Here is a 23,242-nt window from a genome sequence, read left to right as displayed (position 1 = left end):
GGGGGCAGGAGCGCTGCGGGGCTCAGCAGGCTGAGCGCCTGACCCTTGATGTCAGCTCAGGTCACAATCTCGCGGTTTGTGGGTTCGAGCCCCGTGTCCGGCTCTGCGCTGACAGCAGGGAGCCCACTTGGGATGGTCTCTCCCTCCGTGCCCTTCCCTGCCCATGCGCACGCTCGCTCTTTCTCTCTCTCAATAAATAAGTTAATTAAACAAAAATATACCCAAACGAAAAGTTAAAAAAGCAAAAGCCCAAAGTGGGAAGAAAGGCGGGTGGGGAAACGCCTGAGGCTCCAGTCTCCTCGCCGAGGGGCCGCTTTCTCAGCAGATCCGACACGCAGATGCAAACACCCTCCCGTCACCCTTTCGAAAGCTCAGAGCGAGAGCAGACGGGGAGCCCGCTACGACGCCAGGGTGAAGGGCAGGGCATGAGGCCTGAGGCCCCCCGGTGTCCTCCACCACACAGACATGAAGTCCAACCAGGTCAGGACCATCCTCTCCCCGAGGTGCCCCCCACATCTCTCAATGCCTGAGAGGCCAGACCTGCAGGGCCAGACCCAGGACCCAGGGCCCCGGCCGCCGTCGGGGGCCTGCCCAGCCCGGATGCCCCCCTTGGCGCCACGGCCACCCACCTGCGAGGAGACCCACCCGGACACAGGGCCCCTTCTCCACGCTCGCTGGAGACCACGTTTTATGTGTGCCGACATGTCTGGGGGCAGCCGGCCCAGGCCAGAGCTCGGCTGGGCTGTCCCAGGCTTCTAGAAGGAGGCGCCCCCCCCCCCCCAGGCAGACCGTGCAGCCGAGTCACCCAGAGACCACACCCATCCATGTCCCCAGCCATTCACAAAACCACACGGCACCCTCGACACCCTCCCCAGGACGCCGTCCACTTACGTGCACGGGCTGGCCGCTGCTGGCCGCGGAGCTGCGGGCGGGCGCGGGGCAGCCCCAGCCGTTGGCCGTTCCGAGGCTCTCTGTCAACAGAGGGAGGTGGCGCGCCATGAGCGACTGCTGGCTGCAAACAGAGCTGCGTGCAGGGCGACCTGGGGTCCAGGGGTCCCCAGACCGGGGAGGGGGGCCTGGGGAGGCCGCTCGCCCCGCGCGACAGGGGACGGCGGCCACAGCGCCACCGAAAGACGTGCGAGTCCAGCAGGGACTGGCCGCCCTCCCCAGGAGGGCCAGCCGGAGTTGGTGTCTGCTCCCAGGGAACCGCAGGGCCGGCCACAAGGTAGGGAGGTCTCTGGGCGGGGGGCGGCCTGAAGTGACCCTGAAAAGCATGCGGGGTGCTCCCGGCCCCCCTCCTGCTCCAGGCGCGTGGGCAGTCTGGTGTCACACACTTACTCTCCACGTGTGCGAAGGCGCAGAAGGGGCCCCGGGGGCAGTAACCGGTTTGGCGCATGTCGTTGCACTTTGTAGACTTGTAGATCTGGGCGGCAAAGAGAAAATAAAGCAAATAAAATCTACCAGTAAAACAAAGGGGCTGGGTTGGGAACGGGTTTCCACGGGAAGCCCAGAGGACCCAGCTCCAAACCACAACGCGTCTCCTGAGAAGGCGGTGTGGATGTGACCCCTGCCCTGTATGCCGTGGCCCCAGAATCCCCCGCTCTCCGCAGAGCAGGCCTGACTGTCCTTGAAATAACACACAGGGGTGCGTGGATGGCCCAGTCGGTTGGGCTCAGGTCAGGATCTAAGGGTTTGCGAGATCCAGCCGTGCATCGCTTCCAGCTCTGCGATAAAAGCACACAACCTGCTCGGATTCTCTCTCAAAATGAGTAAATAAACTTACAAAAAAAAAAAAAAAAAAAGGAAATGTCACACAAAGTCAATTTCACCACTTGGCATTTTCTGAAAGAGATGCTCAATTCAGTGCTCCCGGTATACAGCAGGTGCTCAACAAATGCCTGTGTCACGACCACATGCATGAGCTGCATGGTCAGCCCCGATTCCCTTCACTAGGGTCAAAGATACTCTCACGACGCCAGCAACACTCGGTTCTGGCCCTACAGCACACCAAGCGGGACAGGCCCCAGGGCGCTCCTGCCAGACCCCAAATCCACACCCTCCGGAAGCCTTCCCCAGCCAGTGGCCTTCCTTCCCCCACAAAGGCCACGTACTCTCCTCGGTCTTCACTCACCCGCTAAGTGCCTGCGCTGAGATTTTAACACCTACCAACAGAAGCAATTTCAGAGGGGCTCCAACTCGGGGCCTATGACATCAGGAGGCTGGCATTTTACGTGAATTTTAAAGCACAGAACCTCTGAAAAGAACAGAAGCCCCAGAAAGGAAAGAGGAGAGCAGATGCGGGGGCCCCTTCCGGGAGCCCTGGGCCTCCCTGGGCACGGCGCTGGGGAACGGTAAGGGTTCCGAGTACCCGAGGAGCCGCAGGGGTGAGTGGGGACGGAGTGCCCTCGGGGCCACGGAGCCGCAGTGGAGGCGGCACCCTTTACCACATTTCTGAGTTTTAGAAACAGAATGAATGAGTCAGTAGCCAATGAGTCAGCAAAGGAAGCAGAAGACAAAAATCCCGAGTCGAGAGGGGCAATCGTAGGGCCTGAGACACAGGCAGGCGGCAGAGGCCAGGCTCGGAGTTCACGACCCAGCCCAGGCGGGCCACGCCCAGCGCCCATCAGGTGGCACCAGGGGCAGCCACATGGCCCATCCCCCGCCCGGGCACTGACCCCTCCCTTATTCCTGCTCTCCGCCTCGACCGCTCCATCCCTGCCCCCTGCGGGCCCCTCGAGGCACCCCTCCTGCAAGCGAGCCGCACATCCCACCCTCCTGGACTGCCCCCCACCCATCCTGGTCCCCACACTCTCACAACCGTGAAGAGGGCTGGTTTGCTGTGGTTTTTTTAGTGTTTATTTTTGAGAGAAAGACCCAGCACGAGCAGGGGAGGGGCAGAGAGAGAAGAGGGGAAAGAGAGAATCCCAAGCAGGCTCCATGCTGTCAGCACAGAGCCCGATGCGGGGCTCAAACTCATGAAATCAAGAGATCCAGACCTGAGCTGAAACCAAGAGTCAGATACTTAACCAACTGAGCCGCCCAAGCGTCCCTGCTAATCAGTAATCTTTTTTTTTTTTTTTAATGTTTATTCATTTTTTGAGAGAGAGACACATAGCACGAGCAGGGGAGGGGCAGGGAGAGAGGGACACACAAAATCGGAAGCAGGCTCCAGGCTCCGAACTGTCAGCACAGAGCCCGACGCGGGGCTCGAACTCACGAAGCATGAGATCATGACCTGAGCCCAAGTCGGAGGCTCAACCGACTGAGCCACCCAGGAGCCCCTTGCCAGTCTGTTTTCACCACAAACCCAAGCGTGTTCTGGTTAGCTCTGCGAACTTCAACCGTCCGTGCCCTGCCGGTGCCAAAGGAAGGTCCGGCCTTGACCGGCTCCCGGAGGGCGGGGTGTCCTGCCTGGTAAGTGTCTCTGTTTACCTGCTCTGAGGCCACCCCGGATAGTCACAACGTGATTTCTGGTAGGGACTCTGGGCCCGGTCGTGTGGGCTCAGCCTCTGGGGGGACTGGAGATGGAGGTCAGCACGTCTATGTGGCCCCTAGTGAAAACCCCAGACACCGAGGCCGACACGCCTGTCCACAGACACGGTCCACGTGACTCCCTGCAGGATATAGCCCTGGAAGCTCAGGCCCGGTGGGTCGGGGACCCAGCCCCGGGAGGGACCCCCCCCCCGCCCCACCCCTGGCTGACCTCAGCCCCTATCCTGTCACCAACGAATCACGGCTGTGGGCACAACAGCGCTGCTGGGATCTGCGAATCCTCCCGGCGAATCGCAGGACCAGAGGGTGGTCCCAGGGACCTGGAGTCAAAGGGGGGGGAGACCTCCCCCTACCCCGGGCTGTGCGCCGACACGGGTGCCTCGTACCTCTGGGTGAAACTGCTGCTCCGCGCGGGAATGGCAGTACTGACAGCTGTCCCCACTGTCACACCTCGCGGGCTCACCCCACTCGTCACCGTGCTTCACGCTGGGACACGGCGTGGACCTGGGGGGACAGGGGGGGCGTCAGTGTGCCCAGCCGCTATTGGCACGCGGGTGGGCGCACACAACCCCTGGGAGCGGGCCTCAGAGTGAGGGTTGCCTGAAGCCAGACGGGGCTCGGCCGGCTCCGCGGCGGGTGCGGCTCAAAGGCACCCGGGTGGCGTGCCATGCGAGCGTTGGACAGACAGCGGGCGCCCTCCCTCCTTCCCTCCCGAGCTGGGTCCCACACCGAGTCCCAAACGAGTGATCCCACAGCAGGAAAACCCAGCCCTGATGCTCATTTTTCACGTGCTGTCGGACAGCCTTATCAAAATCTCTTTGGGCTCCTGGAAAAAACGAGCCGCCGTGGGGAGTGAGGTTTTATTATTTTTCGGCACATTTTCCGTCCCTTCCATCTACGTGAATTCATCTTATCCTCTCAGGCTGCGCTCTGGTGACTACCACTGGCAGGATGCGCAGGGGCGGCTCTCGGCCCCCGGGCCCTGAAACCGCGGAGACGGAAGGAAGGAAGCACGACCGTCGCTGACCCGCGCGGCCGCGTCTAGCCTTTTGTGCGCGCGCACGGGAGGCCCGGCGCGCGCACACGCGGCAGAACGCTGGCTCGCGGGGGGAGGGGGGTGGGAGGCAGGTCCACACTGCCGCGCGCCGCAGGGGCTCACCTGTACTGGAACCTTCGCGGGCTCCGCCGCCGGTCCCTGCTGTTGTGGTAGTGCGGACACGCATAGCCCTGGCGACACAGACGCGGTGGCTTCGGACACGGCTCTGTCTTATAGCTGCCCAGCACGAAACTGGCGTCTGAAAACACAGGGGTCCACATGGGAGCACGTGCACGTGTGCTCAGCGGGCCAAAGGACACGGCGTGTCCACCCCACCGCCACGATCGGGAGCGAGACGCTGACACCCGCCACAACCTGGACGAGCCTGCAGAACCGTGACGCTCGGTGAGAGGCCAGACCCGGAAGTCCACCTGTCGCGTGACTCGACTACAGGAGCCGTGGGATGGGGCAGATCCCGGACGGGAAGGACACGGGTGCTGCCAGGGGTTGACGGCGGGGGCTCATGACAGGGTTCTAAACTAGCTCACCTGACGGCCAAACAACCCCTGAAACGCACACTTTAAAACGATGCATTTTAACCCTGATATCAACAGTGGATTTGGGGTGATAAGGACCTGTGATGCCGGCTGATGTGCAGGGACAAATGTCCCGCTGTGGTGGGGACAGTGCACACACGGAGTCACAGGGCATATGAGAATTCCATCTTTTCCTATCAGTGGAATCCCAAATTGCTCTAAAAATAGATTTTCAATTTTATTTAAAAAGAAAATTTTAATGTTTATTTTTGAGAGAGAAACAGAGCGTGAGCAGGGAAGGGGCAGAGAGAGAGGGAGACACAGAATCCGAAGCAGCTCCAGGCTCTGAGCTGTCAGCACAGAGCCCCACGCAGGCCTCGAACCCACAAACCGTGAGATCATGACCGGAGCTGAAGTCAGACACTTAAGTGACTGAGCCCAGCTGCCGGTGCCCCTTGTATATCGTTTAAGTAGTTAATTTCACGTTTTCTGAATTTCATCTGAGAGCAAAAACAAACAAAAAGCCACCTGGGGTCATTTGAAAGCAAGAACTGATGAGAGAAAACCCTAAAACTCATATCCACTGGCAGCCTGGTTCATGATCAACACGGCACCTGCAGGCGCTACTGTTCCCGCTGCCGTTCCCAGCAGGGCTGAGCTTCGCTAAGGGATGGGAGAGCGGCAGGGGGAGGGGAGGGGCGGGCCCCAGCACCCAAGACAACGCGACCCGACCCTCAGGAAATGTCTGCAGGCCGAAGTTTAACGTCACCGCGTTGTCCAGCCACACCAGATACAGTTTCTAACTCATTAAATGACACACAGAGGGACACACAAAGAACAAAAAGGGTCCGAGAAACAAAAAAGCCCGTTTTAAGAAAACAAATTAGGGATGCCTGGGTGGCTCAGTCACTTGAGCAGCCAACTCTTGGTTTCAGCTCGGGTCACGATCTCGAGGTTCGGGAGTTCAAGCCCCACACGGGGCTCTGTGTTGACAGTGCACAGCCTGCTTGGGATTCTCTTTTTCCCTTTCTCTGCCCCTCCCCTGTTCTCTCTCGCTCAAAATAAATCAACTTTATATTAAAAAAGGAAAACAGGGGCGCCGGGGTGGCGCAGTCGGTTGAGCGTCCGACTTCAGCCAGGTCACGATCCCGCGGTCCGTGGGTCCGAGCCCCGCGTCGGGCTCTGGGCGGATGGCTCGGAGCCTGGAGCCTGTTTCCGATTCTGTGTCTCCCTCTCTCTCTGCCCCTCCCCCGTTCATGCTCTGTCTCTCTCTGTCCCAAAAATAGATAAACGTTGAAAAAAAAATTTTTTTTTTAAAAATAAAAAAGGAAAACAGAACCTAGAACATTTATTCACAAGTGCGGAGTGAGTGCCTCGTACAGATACAGTCCGACACAACCGAGAGATGATGACGTGAGGCAAACTCGGATGCGTGACCGACTGAGCCACCCGGGCGCCCCCAGCCATGGGACATTCTGAAAACGGCAAAACCACGGCAACCAACAGTAGTGTAAAGGATCAGTGGTGGCCAGGGGCCAGGCCGAGAGCAGACCTTGACACGGCTTTGGCCAAGCCCAGAGCGTGAGCCCTAATGGAAACTGTGGACGTTAGTGAACGTGTCCGTGTCGGTTCCTTGTCTGTAACAAAGTGTCACGTCGGGGCAAGGCGTTCACGAGGGGAAGGTGGGAGGGGGTACATAGGACCCTGTACCACGCGCGACACCTCTGGACATCTAAAAAGCAACAAATAAAATCTGCTAGTGAAAAGCCGAACCGCCACACAGAGATGGAAAACGAAGGCGTGCAAACAACAGTCTGGAGCAGCGCATCTGACCGCGAGTGTTGGCGCCACAGGCTCCGTCTGAAACGCTCAGTAACCGAAGCCAGAGCGCCTAACTGGACCTTCCTGACACGGACCCGGGTGCAGGAGCTGAGGGCCGCCCCCAGGGCGAAGCCACAGGCCTCACCGCCGCCTCCCTGCTCTCCCTCCTCAAGCCCAGCCTGGCTGGCGGCGTGCCCCCGCCACGAACCGGAGCTCACACAGGCGGAAGCGGGCATCCCAGACGGGGAGACGACAGGCTGGAATGTGGGAGACAGGGGGTTCTCACGGGCGTTTTCCGGAAAGACAGAGCCCCCGGCCAAAGCACGTGTCCTCAGGTGCTGGAAGCCGGAAGCTGCGGGCACACAGCTCCCGCGGAGGTGGCCCTTCCCCAAGCAGTGACCCCACCACAGGGGGATGAGCGCGCAGCACCAGTGGGTGCCCCGAAACACAGAGGGGACCCTGGGGCACTCTTCACGCGGCCCAGCCAAGAGGCCAGCCGGCAGGTGCCATCGTGGGGTGGGGGCCGGGCACTTGGTCTCAAGGAGGGGTTGGTGGTGGGGGTGGGGGGGGGACAGTAGAGATGGGAGGAGAATCTGGATCAGACTCGCATGACCTCTGCTGACTGATCCAGTACCCCGGGCCCTAGCGTGGACTTCCCGAGAGCAGGCAAAGACATTTGCAAGGAGAAAATTTGTTGCTCAGTAACGACGGCCTGAAAGCACTGTTTACACAGGTGCTGTCAGCCGAGCAAGTCCAAGGAGCCCCATCAAGACTTAGAGGGCTTTTCTTAAAACCGCACCGCCCTCATCAGCTACCCGGAACAGACAAACACAGAGAGAAGGCAAACTAGTGAGTGCCGGGGGCAGGGGGGGTGCTGCTTAACGGGGACAGGGTTCCGTGCACGTTACAGAAACGTTCCAAATTAGCGCTGATGCTTGCACAACGCCGTGAGTGTACCAAACGACACAAACTGTTCACTTGAAAACAGCCGAAACAGTAAATTAACTACGTTACGGGTACTTACAATAACACCCCCCCAAATTTCACCGCCCACAGCCATCACTTGTGAAGCCCGCGAGGAGCGCGGGTCCCGCAGCTCCGAGGGACGCATCCAGGAGCTGCAGGGACTGAGCCGAGGGCCCCGGGAGACCCGCAGGGCAGGGCCAAGGCGGAAGCACGGACGTCCCAAGAGCAGGTGTGCGGTGAACATCAACCCAGCTCTGGGACGGGGCGCCCGGAAGGAGCCGTGCCTGCCACATACTCCCCTCCCCAGGCGGCAGCCGCTGGCTGACCTCGGCAAGAAGACGCCAGGGTAAACATCGAGAGCAACCGTGGGGCCTGGACGCCGGGGCTCAGATCCCACTCAGCCACCACTACCTGAGGCATTGGGGGTGATATACTCCGCTGGAGACTCAGTTTCCCCATGTGGTCTACAAACGAAGGCGGCGAGGTCCACCATGTGCTCACTTTACAGATGGAGAGGACCTCCCCCCCACCCCCACCCCCACCCTCCATGGTGGCCTCAGGGTTACCTTGCCACCGGGGGTCCTCGCCCAGGATCTTCTCGATCATGGCCTGGCTGGCCAAGGCCCCGGGCTGCAAATCAGGGACGCCGTCCCCAGCACAAAGCTGGCCGCTTTGCAAGGATTCCTGGGCCTGCAGCTCCCTGCGAGCAAACGTCACACTGGTTACAGCGCTGCCTCGCGTCTGTCCCAAGCCCTCCCGCAAGGTGACGGAATCATTCGGTGCTGTTGCTCTGCGGAGCAACCTAGAAGGTTCGGGACGGGCGGCCCTCGGGCACAGCCCCGTCCTGGGACGAATCCAACACCTTCAGAGCCGAGACGCGTTTAGTGAGGACTCGTCTGTCCCCCCCCCCAGGGGGGTCCCACAGGTGCACGAGCTCAGCCTCGTGAACTCCCACGGGCACACGGGGCAGCGGGAAGGAAACCTTCTCGTCAGAGTCAAAGCCAGAGCGAGAGCCGCTCAGGCCAGCATCCCGGAGAGGTGAGCTGGCCGGCCGCCCCGCGCGGACGCCCCACACACCTGATGTCACACACGGGCGGCCGCAGGTCCAGCGGGCCGTGCGCAAAGGCGCAGTGCAGCCCGTTCTTGACGCAGTGGCCACGGGCGTCCGTCTCGTGGATGCACGTCCCGGTCTTGTAGTAGCGCAGGTGGTACTTGCGCTCCGTGTCCCCGGTCGTCCGGTGCAGGTACGGGCACCTGGGAAGCAGAGGGGCAGACACAGGCCATCTGAGGCCTCGGGGACACCAGCGCGGACCCGCCCCACTCCTCGTAGGCACCTGGCCAACGCCCTGCTCTCGCGGTCTCCCTGCGCACACTTATCTGTTCCGATCGCAGGCCTGAGGTCCTGGGCGGAGCACCTGTCCCCTGGACCCGTCCCCCAGACACTCAGATGCCCCACAGATCCCGCAACTACATCTGGTGGAAAAACACAGAACCAAATTTCCCTGGAACTCATCCTGCATCCTTTTCTGATTATGGAAAAATGAAGTCCGTGCCCGGGATGCGGCAGCGCCCCTCATTTTTCCCGACGAGCATTATCAGAGGAGGACTTGTGGTCACTCCCATCCATCCAGGTGCTTCAGGGGACCCCTCGAGGGAAGGAGCCTGGGGAGAAACCCGGACGCGGCTGGAGGAAGAGGCTGGTGGGAGCCGGCCAGGAGAGCGGGGGATGGGCGGGTGGCGGGCGGTACCACGTGCCCCAGATGGAGGGGGGCGGGCCGTGCCACTTGCAGGTGCCAAGCCACACACTCCCAGGGAGAGTCCCCCTGGGGTCCCCAGGCAGCAGGGGGCCGGCTCCACACGTGAAGCTGGGCACTGAGCCCACATGGAGGTCAGCCCCTCTAGACGAGAGGCACAGAAGGGGGGAGGAATACCGAAAAGAGCCTGAGCCGGGGACACCTGGGTGGCTCAGTCTTAAGTGTCTGGCACTTGGCTTCAGCTCAGGTCACAATCTCACCGCTCCTGAGCTCAAGCCCCACCTCGGACTCTGGTGTCAGTGGAGAGTCTGCTTCAGATCCTCTGTCTCCCTCTCTCTCTCCGCCCCTCCCTGCTCTGTCTCAAAAATAAACGTTAAAAAAAAAAAAGACTAGTTTTAAAATAAACTTGAAAAAAAAACAACGCACAGAGCCTGAGCCAGCAACTCCCCGTGAGCCGCCTGAGGGGTGAGGCAGGGGCCTGGTGTCCCCTTCCAGAGGGGACGGTTGAGGAGGACCGCGTCAGGGCCCAGTCCCACCTCAGGGCCCGGCAAACCGTGGACCCGGCTGCTGGGAGCACCGGCGGGATGGCTCCCCACACACGAAGCAGGGACAAAACCCGGAAGTAAGGCACTGGGGGGCCACTCACTCTCAACCCCTCTCTCGCCTTCAGACAGCGCACCCCAGAGCTCCCTGAGCACCCGGGGTGTGCAGGGCATGAGGGGAGAGGGCGCTGTGGCCGCGAGGCCGGGTCCCTGGGAACCAACGAAGCAAAAGCCAAAGGAGAAGCCAGCTCGGGGTCCGGCGCTTCCGCTGCCAGGTGCGCGCCCCAGAAACGCTGCGAGACCCCGCTGTCGTCCGGGGGAGCGTTCTCTGCACCCGGGTCACAGCACGTGACCCACAAGAGCTGAAAGCTGCGAACGACCCCAGCGCCCATCAGATGACGCGTGGGGGAGCGACACGGAGCCCGTGCGGACCAGGACGCTCCTCGGCCTCGAAGGGAACAGAACTCGGACACGCTGGACAGCGCGGATAAACCGTGAGGACGCTGCGCTCAGCGAGAGAAGCCACACGCAAAGCCCACGTGCTGTGTGATTCCACTCTACGAGGTCCCACGACTCAGAGTCACGTCCCCGGGAGGTGGGGAGTGGATGCGAGGGGCGTCACTGCTGAGCGGGGACAGAGCTTCAGGTTGGGACGAAGAAAAGGACTGGGGAACAGGCACCGGGGACGGTTATATACGACACTATGGGAGTCGTCCGTGTCGCTAAACCGCGCACTGAAAATGGTTACGTCCGTTTTCCTACGTTACAAATGTTCTATCGTAGTCGTAAACAGAGCCCGCTGGAGACGGAAGAGAGAGATGTTACGTATTTGTACAGACAAGCATGCGTCACGTCTGGCCCGCTGCGGGATTTTCACAGGCGGACACGGCGACGTCACAGCACGCATGTCGGGAGGACAGAGCGCGGCCAGCGCCCCGGGGCCCCTCAGACAGGCCCGCAGTGAGGACACGCACTCCCTCGGCGACGGCAGAAACTGGCAACGGGGCAGATGTGCCACAGGGCACGAAGGCCCCGACGAAGCCTTCCACGGAACGCCACCCGTCGCAGACAATCCCCGCACACCCCTGAGACACGGGCGAGGTGGCAAACGGACAAGATGACCTGGTGGCACTTTTTGAAAACAAGCATGGCCACGCCCCTAGACACACACCTGGAAAAGGAGACAGGACGCACGGCCCACGAGCCAGAGCGAGGACGGCGGGCGGAGCGGCCACAGCGAGGACTGGGCAGCTGCCCGGCGCCCCTCTCTATGCAGCCGTGCCCCCCGCCGGCCTGCGCGCACATCGCCCCGGCCCGGGACGGATCTCCGGGTACCTGGGGCGTGGAAGCTGTCACGGGGAGCCCGCGACTAGAGATGAAGGCCGCTCAGCGACAACACGGCCCCAGGGAGGGGGGCGCTGGGCCCGCCCGACTGCCCCGTGTCACATCGCAGCCCTCGCTCATTCCCTAGCGGCCCCTCAGCTCGGCACTAAGCATCGTCTCCTCTCTGGTGCCATCGCCAAGGCCACCAGGGCGCGGCCGGGGCCCCTGCCCGGCCCTGAGCAGCCTCGACTATTTCACTCGGGGCAGGACCCCGAGATACTGGAGGGCTCTTAACGACACACAGTGGCTCCGCGTGTAGAAGGTCCAGGCGGTCAGGACTTCAGAGACAACATAGTGGCAAAGCCAGAAAACCCTCCTTCGGGCGGGAAAGACCCAGGGCTCCGCCCAACACCGCAGGCAGATTCTTCCCGCAGGAGTCCGCTAATCCACCCACCCCTCCCCCTGGGCCACTGCCAGCCCACCGCACCCGTGATGTGCCCCACGGTGACCGGATTCAGGTGGGGGCCTTGGTTCTCAAGCTACCTGCCGCAGTTAGGGACCCAAACCGTGTAATTAAAACAGGGCTCCAGGCGCACCTGGGCGTCTCACAGGTTGAGTGTCCAACTCTTGATCTAGGCTCAGGTCATGATCCCAGGGTCGTGGGCTCGAGCCCCGTGTCAGGCTCCGCACCGAGTGTGGAGCCTGCCTGGTATTCTCCCTCTCTCTCTGCCCCTCTCCCCTGCTCGTGTGCACACATGTGCGCACTCTGGCTCGCTCTAAAAGAAAACCCAGCAGATCTCCACCGATGCCATGATGGAACAGCACAAGCCGGACGAGGGCACAGTCACGATGCTCTGGAAGCCACGCGCCAGGATGCAGGGAGGACGAGACCAGGGGTTCACGGCCGCCCCTCCGTGTCCAGCAGCCCGTCCCCCTCCCTCTGGCAGCTCTTGCCTGAAACAAAAATAGAACCGCCACGGCCAGTCTGCAGTGGGTGACAGAGGTGGCCCACGCAGCTCACATCCACCGTGCTTTAGCACCAGCCAGGAGCACACCGGACCAGGCGTCAGAACCCCTGGAGGGCTTGCCAACCCCAGAAGGTGTGGTCCCCGAGTCGAGTCCAGGTAGGTTCCTCGGGTCCCAACTGCTGGTCCGGGGGCCGCGACAGAGGGTACCGCTGGGTGTTCGGGGACACTCAAGTACGACCTGACTCCCTGCCAGTGCCCAAGGCGCTCAAACGGGGGTGGGGAGACAGAGGTGCGAACCAGAACAAGTCGAGCAACGCCACGCAGTCACGGAATGTGGGGAACAGCAAATATGCAGAAAGACGTTGGGCTGCAGACAAAGGGGGGCAGGAGGGGCTTCTGGGGAAACCTCGAGGATCAGCTCACACCCGCCCCCTCCTCTTAGACACCAGGGATGGGGGCTGACAGCCAACCCCGTGTTGGCCACGCCCATCCGCTCAGCCCCGCACCCCCTGGTTTCCAAGGGCGGCCCGGACTCCCGAGCCAGGGAAGAGGCCCCTCATCGGTGCCTGGCGTGGGCCATCAGCACCGACAACAGGTCCACACCTTCCTCTGCGCCCCCACAGCTGCCACCCTCCCTGGAAGACAAAAGCCTCCACTGGCCGCCTCTCCACCGGCCTCCGAGGGGGCCTCCCTCCCGGTCACCTCCTGCAACTTCACTCACTCGGCTGGCTAACATGTAACTGAAAAGCGCGTGTCCTGCAGACTGTCAGCAACTCCCCGGCTCCGGACTATTAGGCTGTGACGTTCCGGGCCTGCCCTGGCTCTCACCCCACCCTACAAGCCCAAGCAGAGTTCCCTTGTAAGGTCAGTTTGGAGCGAGTCCACAGCTACGCGGGGGTGAAGTTCACCCAGAGCTCAGGGCCCCAGACACTTGGGCTTTTACAACTAAACAGGCGAGCGTCTTTCCCTAGAAAGGGCAGGCTGAAGGCAGTGTGGTGCGGCAGGCATGCCACACCTCGGACACTAGGACGTCTCTCTGAGCCAACAAGCTCCCACAAGCACGCTCGGATTCATGAGCCGGAAGCCCCTGGCCCACCTGACCCCGGGCCTGTGTCCCAGATACCCCAAGTGCAGTGAGGTGGGGGGGGGGCTTGTGGGAGAAGAGCCAGGCCAGCCAGGGGAGCCCTGAAAGAATAAGGCCGCAGTAATGGGACGGGCCCACTTCCTAGTAAGCAAGAGAACCTACAACTGGGGGTGTGGAGGGCTGACTCCCCAGGAACATCCTATGTACCGCAGGAGGAGGGTTGACCGAGGAAAGAGAATGGTTACTTTGCACACGAGACAACTGGGGGCTGCTTGATGTCCCCCAACGAAGATGTCCCCCGAGGGCCGCAGAGGCCGCTGGGAAGGCGCCTAATCATCCCCAGGAGCCCCGCACCTGCTCGTCTCAACAGGAGGCACCAATCACACCTGGATTCCGGGCGCGAACACCCAGGCCGGCCCTGACGGCGGAGGGCCTGGCGTGGGGAGCAGGGCCAGCTGGGGGCCTGGGCTGTCCACACCCGATGCCCCTCAGCAGCTTTCAGGATGAGGGTGGGCCAGCGAACACCTCCGACAGGAGTCGCTCTCCTTGAAGCCCAGCCTAAGAAATACCTGAGATGCACCCTCACAAGTGGGAACACAGACTCGATGGAGCTGGGCCAGACCTCAGGCTCGGAAGCGGCTTCCTGCGCCGCCGACTCTCTCGACTCTTACTCGAGGATTGTCAAACGCGCACACCGCTCCGCTGACCCTGGCGCTCCAGAGCTGCGGGCTTGTAGCCGCCGGGGCGGGGCGGGGCGGGAACACGTGACCGCACGACCAATCGCAGCCGGGCCCGGGGAAGGGGCGTGTCCGCCAGAGCAGAGGGCCCTGAGAGGGCGAGCAGTGGACGCGAGGGCAGCGGGACCTCCCAGGCTAATGGGGGGGCCCGCCCGCGGAGAAGAGGGGGTGACAGCCGGGGTGCCCATGGGGAGGGGGAGATGACACCGGGAGGTCTATCCAGAGGTGACACTGGAAGCGCCACGGAGGTGAGGGGGGCCCTGGGGGAAGGGGCCACGGGAGGAGGCGTGACAGTGAGGGGAGAAGGTGAGCGCCATCCCAGGAAAGGCAGCAGAGGTGCCAATCCCCCTGGAGTCCCCATCCGGTCCTGCCACACAGCTCCGGCCGCGAGCTGCTGCCAGCCAGCTCCAAGAACAGTCCTGGATGCTTAGGTCACCCGACAAGGGCTTAAGGGTCTTTGCTCTTTGATAGGATCCATGTTCTGAAATAACGGGTTGGGTGGGGGGGGGGGGGCGCCTGGGAGGCTCAGCCGGTTAAGCCTCTGACTTCAGCTCTGGTCACCATCTCACCGTTTGTGGTTTCCAGCTTCATGTCTGACTCTGTGCAGACAGCGTGGAGCCTGCTTGGGATTCTTTCTTTCTTTCCTTTCTTTTCTTTTTTTTTTTTTGTTTTCTCTCCCCCCCCCCCCCACTCTGCCACTCCCTCTCCCTCTGCCACTCCCCCCCTCAAAAATAAACATTAAAAAAAATTAACAGGTTGGTAGTACACATACCCAAAACAGTTTTCGAGAACCCATAAACTGAAATAAAAGAAAGGTTCTGTCCTTACTCTGGAAGGTAGTATCTACTTAGGAATTCCATGGTGATGCTTTGTGAACCAGAATATGTAGTCAAACAGGACAAACGCTGTGCTGTTCCACTCGTGGGGGGTGAGAAAGTCCCTCCCCCATGGAACTGAGCGGTAATTACTAAGGAGAGACCCCCAGGGGAGACATCTGCTCTCTGCCAAACACTTCCTGAATTTCAGGCTGAACCTCAATACAAGTGACACATCTTTACTAAGATATGTGTGACTTTCTTACTACATGGAGGGTCACAGGATGCACCCCAAACAGAAAATGTCAAACAGGCGCCTAACTGCCACTCATCTGGCTCTCAACGATGACCTCCGTGTCATGTAGATCACACGTTAATATTTCTGTAATAAATGATTGCCTGGGGGGCACCTGGGGGGCTCAGTCGGTTGAGCGTCCGACTTCCGCTCGAGTCATGATCCCACAGCTGGTGAGTTCGAGCCCCGCATCGGGCTCTGTGCTGACAGCTCGGAGCCTGCAGCCTGCTTGGGATTCTGTGTCTCCCTCTCTCTCTGCCCCTCCCCCCTCGTGCTTGCGCGTGCTCTCTCAAAAATAAACATATAAAAAGAAACCAACTGCCTGTTATTTAATTACGAAAGAGCCCAGCTGAAATGATCGCCCACAGACGCTTCATCCGTCAGGTGATGTCTAACAGTGGGGCCAAATCAATGCCAGGACATCCAGACTCTGGAACCCCAAACAGCTGTTCAAACTTGCTTTGTCTACATGTACCGAAAGCATCAGTGAATACTGTCAGTCCTTCATAAAGGGCTCTGGGGTGAGGTCATACACGCCGGGTGACGGGACTGCCGCACCAGGGTCAAGCAGCACTGCCTCCCCGCTTGGGGAACTCAGGACCCAAGGCCAGAGAGGTGACTGACATCGCCAAGAGAAATGAGGGACCTGATTCCAGGCCTCAGCCAGAGAAACATATTTCTTCTGAAGACACGTTTGCAGGAAAGATCAGTTCAAGAAGCAATTATATAAGGCACTTTTAAAACTTCACAGAAGTGTAACACCATCTTAACCAAGGAAGGGCTGGGCGCGTCATTCCAGCAAGCGTCGAGCTGCCTTAATAACAATCTTATTAAACTCTCTGGTGCTCAACTAAAAATACTTCAGTAAGTATATAAAGCTTATGATATCACCATGAACGAAAAGTTTACTCCCTGGCCTAAGCATCTTTGGAAAATGAAGGATGCACATCACTCCGATGTCTGAGTGCAGCACAGTGAAAGCTGTCTTCAGAAGGGAGCATTTCACGGGGCTCCTGGGAGGCTCAGTCAGTCACGTGTCTGAATTGAGCTCAGATCATCTCGTGGTTCACGAGTTCGAGCCCCGTGTCGGGCTCTCTGCTGACAGCTTGGAGCCTGGAGCCTGCTTCAGATTCTGTGTCTCCCTTTCTCTGCCCCTCCCCTCACTATCTCTCTCTCTCTCTCTCTCTCTCTCTCTCTTTCAAAAATAAACATTAAAAGAAATTTTTCTTTCAAAAGGGAGCATTCCTGGAGACGCAACTCCTTTCAAGGGATCAGGGGACCGAGCCCAAAGGACCTCCCCCAGATCAGGCCTGGATCCAAAGAGAAGTTGGAACAAGCAGTTCAGAAGTTGAACAAGTCATTCAGAGGGCCCGGAGCTCAGTGATGCTATCTGACCTCCACGCAAAGGCGGACCAGCCCTCCTCCTTCCTCAAACAGCCCAGGAAAAACAAAGCAAAACCTCCCGTTACTGGGTTCTGTCCGTTACCAGCCTATACACTCTGCCTGCACGTGCCCTGTTTTCCCATTCTACACATTGCTAAATAAATACATCTGTTCATAACACCATCAAGAAACTTGTAAGAAAAAAGCCAACCCAAACAAAACCTTGGTTTCTTAAACTTTAGAAGTGCTACATAAGCGACAGTCTGCAAATGAAATAACTTCCTACCATTTTTTTTTGTAAAGACGTTAGATATGTATGCTGCAAGGAAGTAAACATTCCAGGTATAACTTGCACAGGGTGAGCAAACATTTTAACACGCTCTCTGAACCAGAAAACATGGGGCAACTACAAAACGGTCCTAAGCCTAACAGGTGCACCTCATAAGGGTTGTCTCTAATACGGAAAACCTGGGGAACTGGGTCCGAGATGGGAAGTGAGGTCAAGTCGGTTGGCAGCGCCCAAAGGGTGTCCCGGAGACACAGTCCTGGAGGTAGAGAAAAGTCCGCCCACCACCACTGGTCACAAAGACCAGACCCCCTCTACAGGTGGCGGGTGCTGGAAAGAGCGGCCAGAGCTGGCCCCGCCCCACACTCACTCGTCGCCGTCGGGGCACACGCCGCTGGCCTCGTCGTACTTGGAGCAGTACACGTCCGGGCTGTAGTTGAAGGTGCCGTCGCGCCTGCGGAGCGGTCTGCGCCGACGCTGATTTAGGAAATGCCAATGGAAACAGGTAAATGGCCTGTGCTGGGCGCACTTGTGCTGCACAAACAGGGCGCACTGCTCTGTCCTAAATTCCTTTAGATACCTAAAAAGACAAACAGCGTTGCGGGTCGCTTCCGCCGCCACCGCCGCCGGCGGGCGGCCTCGAGGACTCGGGAGCGGGGACCGGACCCCGCAAGCCAGGGTGCCCCAACCTCAAGAGCAGCCCCCTCTCTGAAGGCAGGCGGCCCCAAACGGCCGCCCCCCCCCCCATTCCCAGCGCGTTCCTCCGATCCCAGGCACGGTCCCGGACCCCAGGCGCGACCCCCGCCCCCACTCCGAGTCCAGAGGGCCACCCCCCCACCCAGCCCAGGCGCGAGTCCCCAGACCCCGCCCGCAGCGTCGCCCATCCCGGCCACGGACGAGACCCCCAACTTCAGGCGCGACACAGCGACCCCAGGCACGCCCCGACCCGGGGCAGAGACAGCCCGAGTCCAGATGGCTGCCCATTCCCGACCCTAGGTCCGACCCCGGACCCCAGACGGCCGCCCCCTCAGCCAGCCCAGGCGCGACTCCCCAGACCCCGTCCGCAGCATTCCCCATCCCGGCCACGGACGCGACGCCCAACTTCAGGCGCGATACGGCAACCCCAGGCACGCCCGACCCCCCAAGCCGTGGTGCCATCCCTGATCCCAGGCGGGGGCCGCCCGAGCGCAGGGGACCGCCCTCCTCCCCCCCCCCCCGCCCCCAGGCGCATCCGCCCCAGCCCCCGACCCTCCCCCGCAGAGGCGCGTGGACCCCCAGCCTCCCGGCGCGCTCCCCAGCCCCCGCCCCCAGGTGCCGCCCCAGACCCTGGGCGCCGCCTTTCGACCTCAGGCGGCGGCAGCCCGCGTCGGACGGCGGTCCGCCGCCCCGAGCCCGGACGCGACGCGGAGGCCCGGGCGCGGGGCGGGGGGCGGCGCGGGGCCCCAGGCCGCACCGGAGGCGGCACCCAGGCCCAGGGGCGCGGGGCGCGAGCCGGGGGCGCGCGGGGCCGCCCCCCACCCCGTCCCCCGGCCCCGCCGCGGCCGGCCATGCCACTGACCTGTAGTGGGTCGGCTTCTCCGTCTGCGGGGGGGACCCGCTCAGCGCCGCCGCCGCCGCTTTCGAAACCGACGGCATTTTCAGTCAAAACAATGCAGCGCGCATGCGCCAGGCGGGCCCGCCCCCGCCCCTCCGGATCTCCCCCCGTGCCGAGCCCCCCGCGCCCCCGCCGGCCGGCCCCGCCCCCGCCCCGCCCCCGCCGGCGCCCCGCGGACCCCAGACCCGCCGGGCGACCTAGCGCCGCGCCCCCATCGGCGGGCACACGCCCCGAGCGCGCCGCCCCGCCCCCGCGGGCTCCCCTCGTCCGCGTCCACCCCAGTCCGCGCTCTGGCGGACCCCGGCCCACCGCGCAGCGCCCTGCGCCACCCGCAGCGGGTCCCCCCGCACGGAGGCCGCGGGCTGGCTGGTCACTCTGGCTCTCCACTCGTCCATGACTCTGACCCCCGGGGCTGGGTGCTGAGCTGCAAAGAATGGAGCCTGTTGCTTGGGGCTGGGTGTGTGAGAGATGGGGGGCCATGGGGTGCGACTGCCGTGGCTACCCAGCTTTCTTTTAGGGGTTAGGAACGTGTCCCAAAGTTAGATTGTGGCGATGGCTGCCCCGAGTGAATATAGCGAACATTTTCATTGTATGCTTTAAGTGGGTGAAGTGAACACCATGTGAGTTATATACCATTAAAGCTGATTTTCAAGGAAGAATCCAGGACATTTGGGTGGCTCGGTTATTGAGGGTCCGACTCTTGTTTCTGGCCCAGGTGATGATCTCATGTTTGGGGAGTTCCCCGGGGGACTCCAGCTCCGGCTATCAGCGAAGAGCCTGCTTGCGAGTCTCTCTCTGCCCCTCCCCCCCCCAAATAATTTTTAAAAAGTAAACATTTTTTTAAACACCAGGCTAAAGGGGCGCCTGGGTTGCTCAGTTGGTTGAGCGGAGTTCAGCTCAGGTCATGATATTGGGGTTCACGAGTTCAGCCCCGCATCCGGCTCTGTGCTGACAGCTCAGAGCCTGGAGCCCTTTTCAGATTCTGTGTCTCCCTCTCTCTGACCCTCCCCCATTCATGCTCTGTCTCTCTCTGTCTCAAAAATAAATAAACATTAAAAAAAAAACAAAAGGTTATACCCACCATCGTGTTTTGAAAAGGTGTGAATTTCTATGGACAGATAAGTCGTTTTCACAGTGGTTGTCCCACAGTGGCATCGTTAGTGTTTCTGATTCTCTTCCTTTTGCTTATGACAGCGTCTAACTTTTCCTGATAGATCACATTGCTTTTGCCATATGAGAGTAACTTTCAATTACAACAGAAATTCTTTTCATTGGGTTTTTTTATTTCCTACAAAAGCTGGGAAGGGAACAGTTAAGGGTTCTGGTTTGAATGACTGGGTAGCTCACAATTAAACGTAACAACCTTGCCAGGATGGAGAAAGGACGGCTTCGTTCTTTGTTCCCTCCCAGATAACAATCTTCCCAAACCTTGATCTACCTCCAAAAAATGAACATACTTGGGGGCTCCTGGTGAGCTCGGTCAGTAAAGCATGGGATTCTTGATCTCAGGGTCACGAGTTCCAGCCCACTGGGTACCGAGCTTACTTAAAAAAAATAAAAATAATTAACATATAAATCTATAAACATCCTTCTATCAATCCCACCTGCCACACAAGCGGAATTTCCGGCTCAGTCGGTTAAGCCTCCGACTTCAGCTCAGGGTCATGATCTTATGGTTCCTGAGCTCCAGCCCCACATCAGAGCTCTCCGCTGTCAGCACTGAGCCCGTTAGGGATCCTCTGACCCCACCACTCCCCTCTGCCCTCCCCCCAGCACAAACACGGGCTCTTTCTCAAAAATAAAACGTTTAAAAAAACGAAAAATGCTGCCCAGTTTTATTCCACTCAGAAAGTTGTTGCCTTGCTAAAAATAAGACTTTGTAAAGCCGAGAAAGTTCATTATTTCCGGTATCTTTTGTAAATCCCACAATTTACATTTAGGTTTCTTTCCTCACTTCCTATTCTGGAAAAACAGAAAAACAAAGGAACTGGAGAGGACTAAAAGGCACCGCCCCCCCCCGGCCTTTTTTTTTTTTTTTTTTTTAATGAGATGCAAAAAAAGGAGGGGGTTGGCTTAATTCCACATCACCAAATTAAAATTTATTGTCAGTTTGTCAAACGAACATCTATTTCTACACAGCACGGTACGTTAAAAAACAAAAAGTTTCACTCTTCTCCCAGTTACTCTGTCTCGGAAAGCAAACGACCTGCAGACTGGGTTACGCTGGATTGCCAGTGTCACCAGAATTGCTTTGGAAACATGATCGCGTTGGAGAAAGACACATCCCAAATCCAACGGTACATAGTGCAACCAAAACCCTTTCCACGGCTCGGAAAGAGAAACGTCTCGGGGGCGTATCCGTTGGGCAGCAAGTATCAGGCGAAGAGCCGGTTCCGTTCTGTGGACACTCTGCTCTGCCCTCACGCGGGTCGGTGTGGCCAGCTGTGCCAAGTCCTTCACTCTGGGGACGCGCATAACCAAGGCAGAAACGGTCAAACGCGATGTCAGAAGCCCAAGGGCGGCTGCCTGTCTCCTCGCTGCTAGCCCCCGCCGGCACCCCGCTACGTTCTCGCCTGGTGGACGGTCGGAGCTCCAGGCTCCTGAGAACGATCGCCGGGCTCCGGGTCCTCTTCTCCCAACACCTGTTTCAACCACCGGTCCGTGCTGGTCTCCTCCCTGAAGAAGCACCAGGCCACCAGAGCCATGAGCGAGAGGCTGAAGGGCAGCACCCTCCACCAGGGCCGTTGCTGCTCCCCTCCCAGGGAGTGCTGCACTTTCCAGCGGGACGGGCTGGCTTTGCTGGAGGAAAACTGAATGGGACGGTTAGGGTCGTCCTCTTCCTCAGCCTCGACCGCGGGCTGGCCCTGAGCCCGGACACCCGGCGGCGGCTGCAGGTGTCGGGAAGCTCCGCGCACGAACCTCAGCGCCCGGACAGCCCTGGAAAAGAGACAGCCGTGAGCGCGCCCGCCCGCCGCGCCCGCCGCGCCCGCCCTCGGCCCCTCCAAGGCCGCGCGCAGCTCACCCGGTGGCCGGCGCACGCCAGACACGGCTCATCGCGACCCTGACTCTGCGCTCGGCGGGGCGGCGCGGCCCGTTTGCGTCACTTCCGGAGCGCGAAACCGGAAACCGGTAGCCGTTGGAGCCTCCGCTCACGACTACAGAACGTGGGCCCGCTCGCGCAACGGAAGTGACCCGCCTTCTCCGGCGGCCTTTTCCGTCGCAGCCGGCCTACGCAAGCCAGGCCGCACGGGCATGCCGGGAAATGTAGTTCTCCCCCAGCCAGAAGAGGAAAGAGCTGTCCGGTGCCTGGGCGTCGGCGGGGCTGGGGCGAGATCGTCGCTCTCGGTCTCCTGGCGATGGTCCCTCAGCCGCAGGGCACGACCCCGGCGCTCACCGCGCGGCCGGTCTCCGCGCTCTGGGCCAGGGCCGCTGTCGGGGACCGAGGCTTCGGAGGACTCCCGCGGCGCCTTCCTGTCCTTCGGGCTGTCCCGGGGCTCCCTGCCCCACGCGGTTCCCCCACCTGGCTTCATAGCGAAGCCACGGTAGCTTTTGTCCTCCAGGCAGACTGGCCTTGGTGTTGTGAGAAGACTACATGGAGTGTCCAGGCATCATCTTGTGGGGACGTGTGTGTGTGTGTGGGGGGGGGGGGTGTCTTGGTGACAGTATCAGATCGTGAGGCCACCTTGTGAGCTGTGATGTGCTACCTGCCTCATTCAGGTTCTTCCCCTCTGGAGCGTCCCTCTCCTGCACCTGCTTCCTGGAGAAACACCAGACTCCGGGACCAGTGCCCCCGCTCCCCGCCCCACCAGGCACTCTCCAGACATTAGGGCGAAAGCGGCAGGCTGGAGGTGTTCCCAGCTCAACAACATCTGGGAGTCCTCCCCACCCGGGGAAGCCCAGCTCCGATGCCCCGCGGCAGCTCAGGGCCCAGGCTAGACTGTTGAGAGGTGCCTGTGTCAACAGAGGCACCTGTGTGCCCGGGTCCTCCTCGCTGGGCCCCACCCCACCTGTTCCACCCTGCCCATGCGAATTCACCGGAGAACACTCTAGTATAAATAGAAAACAGAGAGTTTTATTCCAACCCAAATTAGGACAGCTGCCCAGGAAATGCGATCTTCACGGGGAAGAGAGTGTTCTGGAGAATGAATTGTTTTTAGACTTTTTTTTTACATCTTGTGAAAGCTCAGAAGATTATAGATCAGCATATAGGCAGCAACATGAATTTTATCATCAAACGGCGTTGATGGTATCTCAAGGACAAGATGTTTTCCTTTAGGCCGCCGTTCACAAGATGGGTGTATGATGCACGCATGGGGGACTGTAAATGAGGCTTTTGGTCTAAGCAAAGTGCATGTACGGTCATGCCGATTTAGAAATCTAGCATGGGGGTGCCTGGGGGGGCTCAGTCGGTTGAGCATCTGATCCTTGATTTAGGCTCAGGTCATGATCTCATGGTTCGGGAGTTCGAGCCCAGCATCGGGCTCTGTGCTGACAGTGTGGAGCCTGCTTGGGATTCTGTCTCTTCCTCTGTCTCTGCCTTTCTCTCAAGAAAATTTTTTTCTTAATAAATAAATAAATAAAAGAAATCTAAAGTGGCTTCCCTTCTAGAT

At 60.0% G+C, this 23,242-nt stretch overlaps 2 protein-coding genes across 5 annotated transcripts in view; both read right to left on the bottom strand.

Moving 5' to 3' along the window:
- UNKL (unk like zinc finger) overlaps positions 1-18,697 on the bottom strand; it is a 37,484-nt gene extending 18,787 nt beyond the window's left edge. For 3 of the 4 annotated variants that reach the window (XM_047098087.1, XM_047098088.1, XM_047098086.1), the window contains exons 1-8: positions 18,597-18,697; positions 17,409-17,618; positions 8,929-9,105; positions 8,418-8,551; positions 4,652-4,787; positions 3,879-3,996; positions 1,339-1,423; positions 892-971 (exon numbers count right to left, since the gene is read on the bottom strand). In XM_047098087.1, coding sequence (XP_046954043.1) covers positions 892-971; positions 1,339-1,423; positions 3,879-3,996; positions 4,652-4,787; positions 8,418-8,551; positions 8,929-9,105; positions 17,409-17,618; positions 18,597-18,673 — 1,017 coding nt within the window. In that variant the 5' untranslated portion in view covers positions 18,674-18,697. The remainder of the gene's footprint in view (positions 1-891; positions 972-1,338; positions 1,424-3,878; positions 3,997-4,651; positions 4,788-8,417; positions 8,552-8,928; positions 9,106-17,408; positions 17,619-18,596) is intronic. The other variant, XM_047098089.1, reaches the window with a different exon arrangement.
- A 1,197-nt stretch (positions 18,698-19,894) lies between these two features.
- On the bottom strand, positions 19,895-21,727 carry LOC124525505 (protein CCSMST1). The gene is made up of 2 exons (XM_047097914.1): positions 21,655-21,727; positions 19,895-21,569 (listed from the first exon to the last, which is right to left on the bottom strand). The coding sequence occupies exons 1-2, from the start codon at positions 21,684-21,686 to the stop codon at positions 21,194-21,196; spliced, it is 408 nt and encodes a 135-aa protein (XP_046953870.1). The 5' UTR covers positions 21,687-21,727; the 3' UTR covers positions 19,895-21,193.
- Between the last annotated feature and the right edge of the window lie 1,515 nt (positions 21,728-23,242).

The sequence above is a fragment of the Lynx rufus genome, unplaced genomic scaffold (assembly GCF_022079265.1).
Source record: "Lynx rufus isolate CCGP_SWC_20201006 ecotype Redwood Valley unplaced genomic scaffold, mLynRuf1.p SCAF_43, whole genome shotgun sequence".
Lineage (NCBI taxonomy): Eukaryota > Metazoa > Chordata > Mammalia > Carnivora > Felidae > Lynx > Lynx rufus.
The sequence above is the reverse complement of the archived record's forward strand: the minus strand, read 5'-3'. Positions and strand labels throughout refer to the sequence as shown.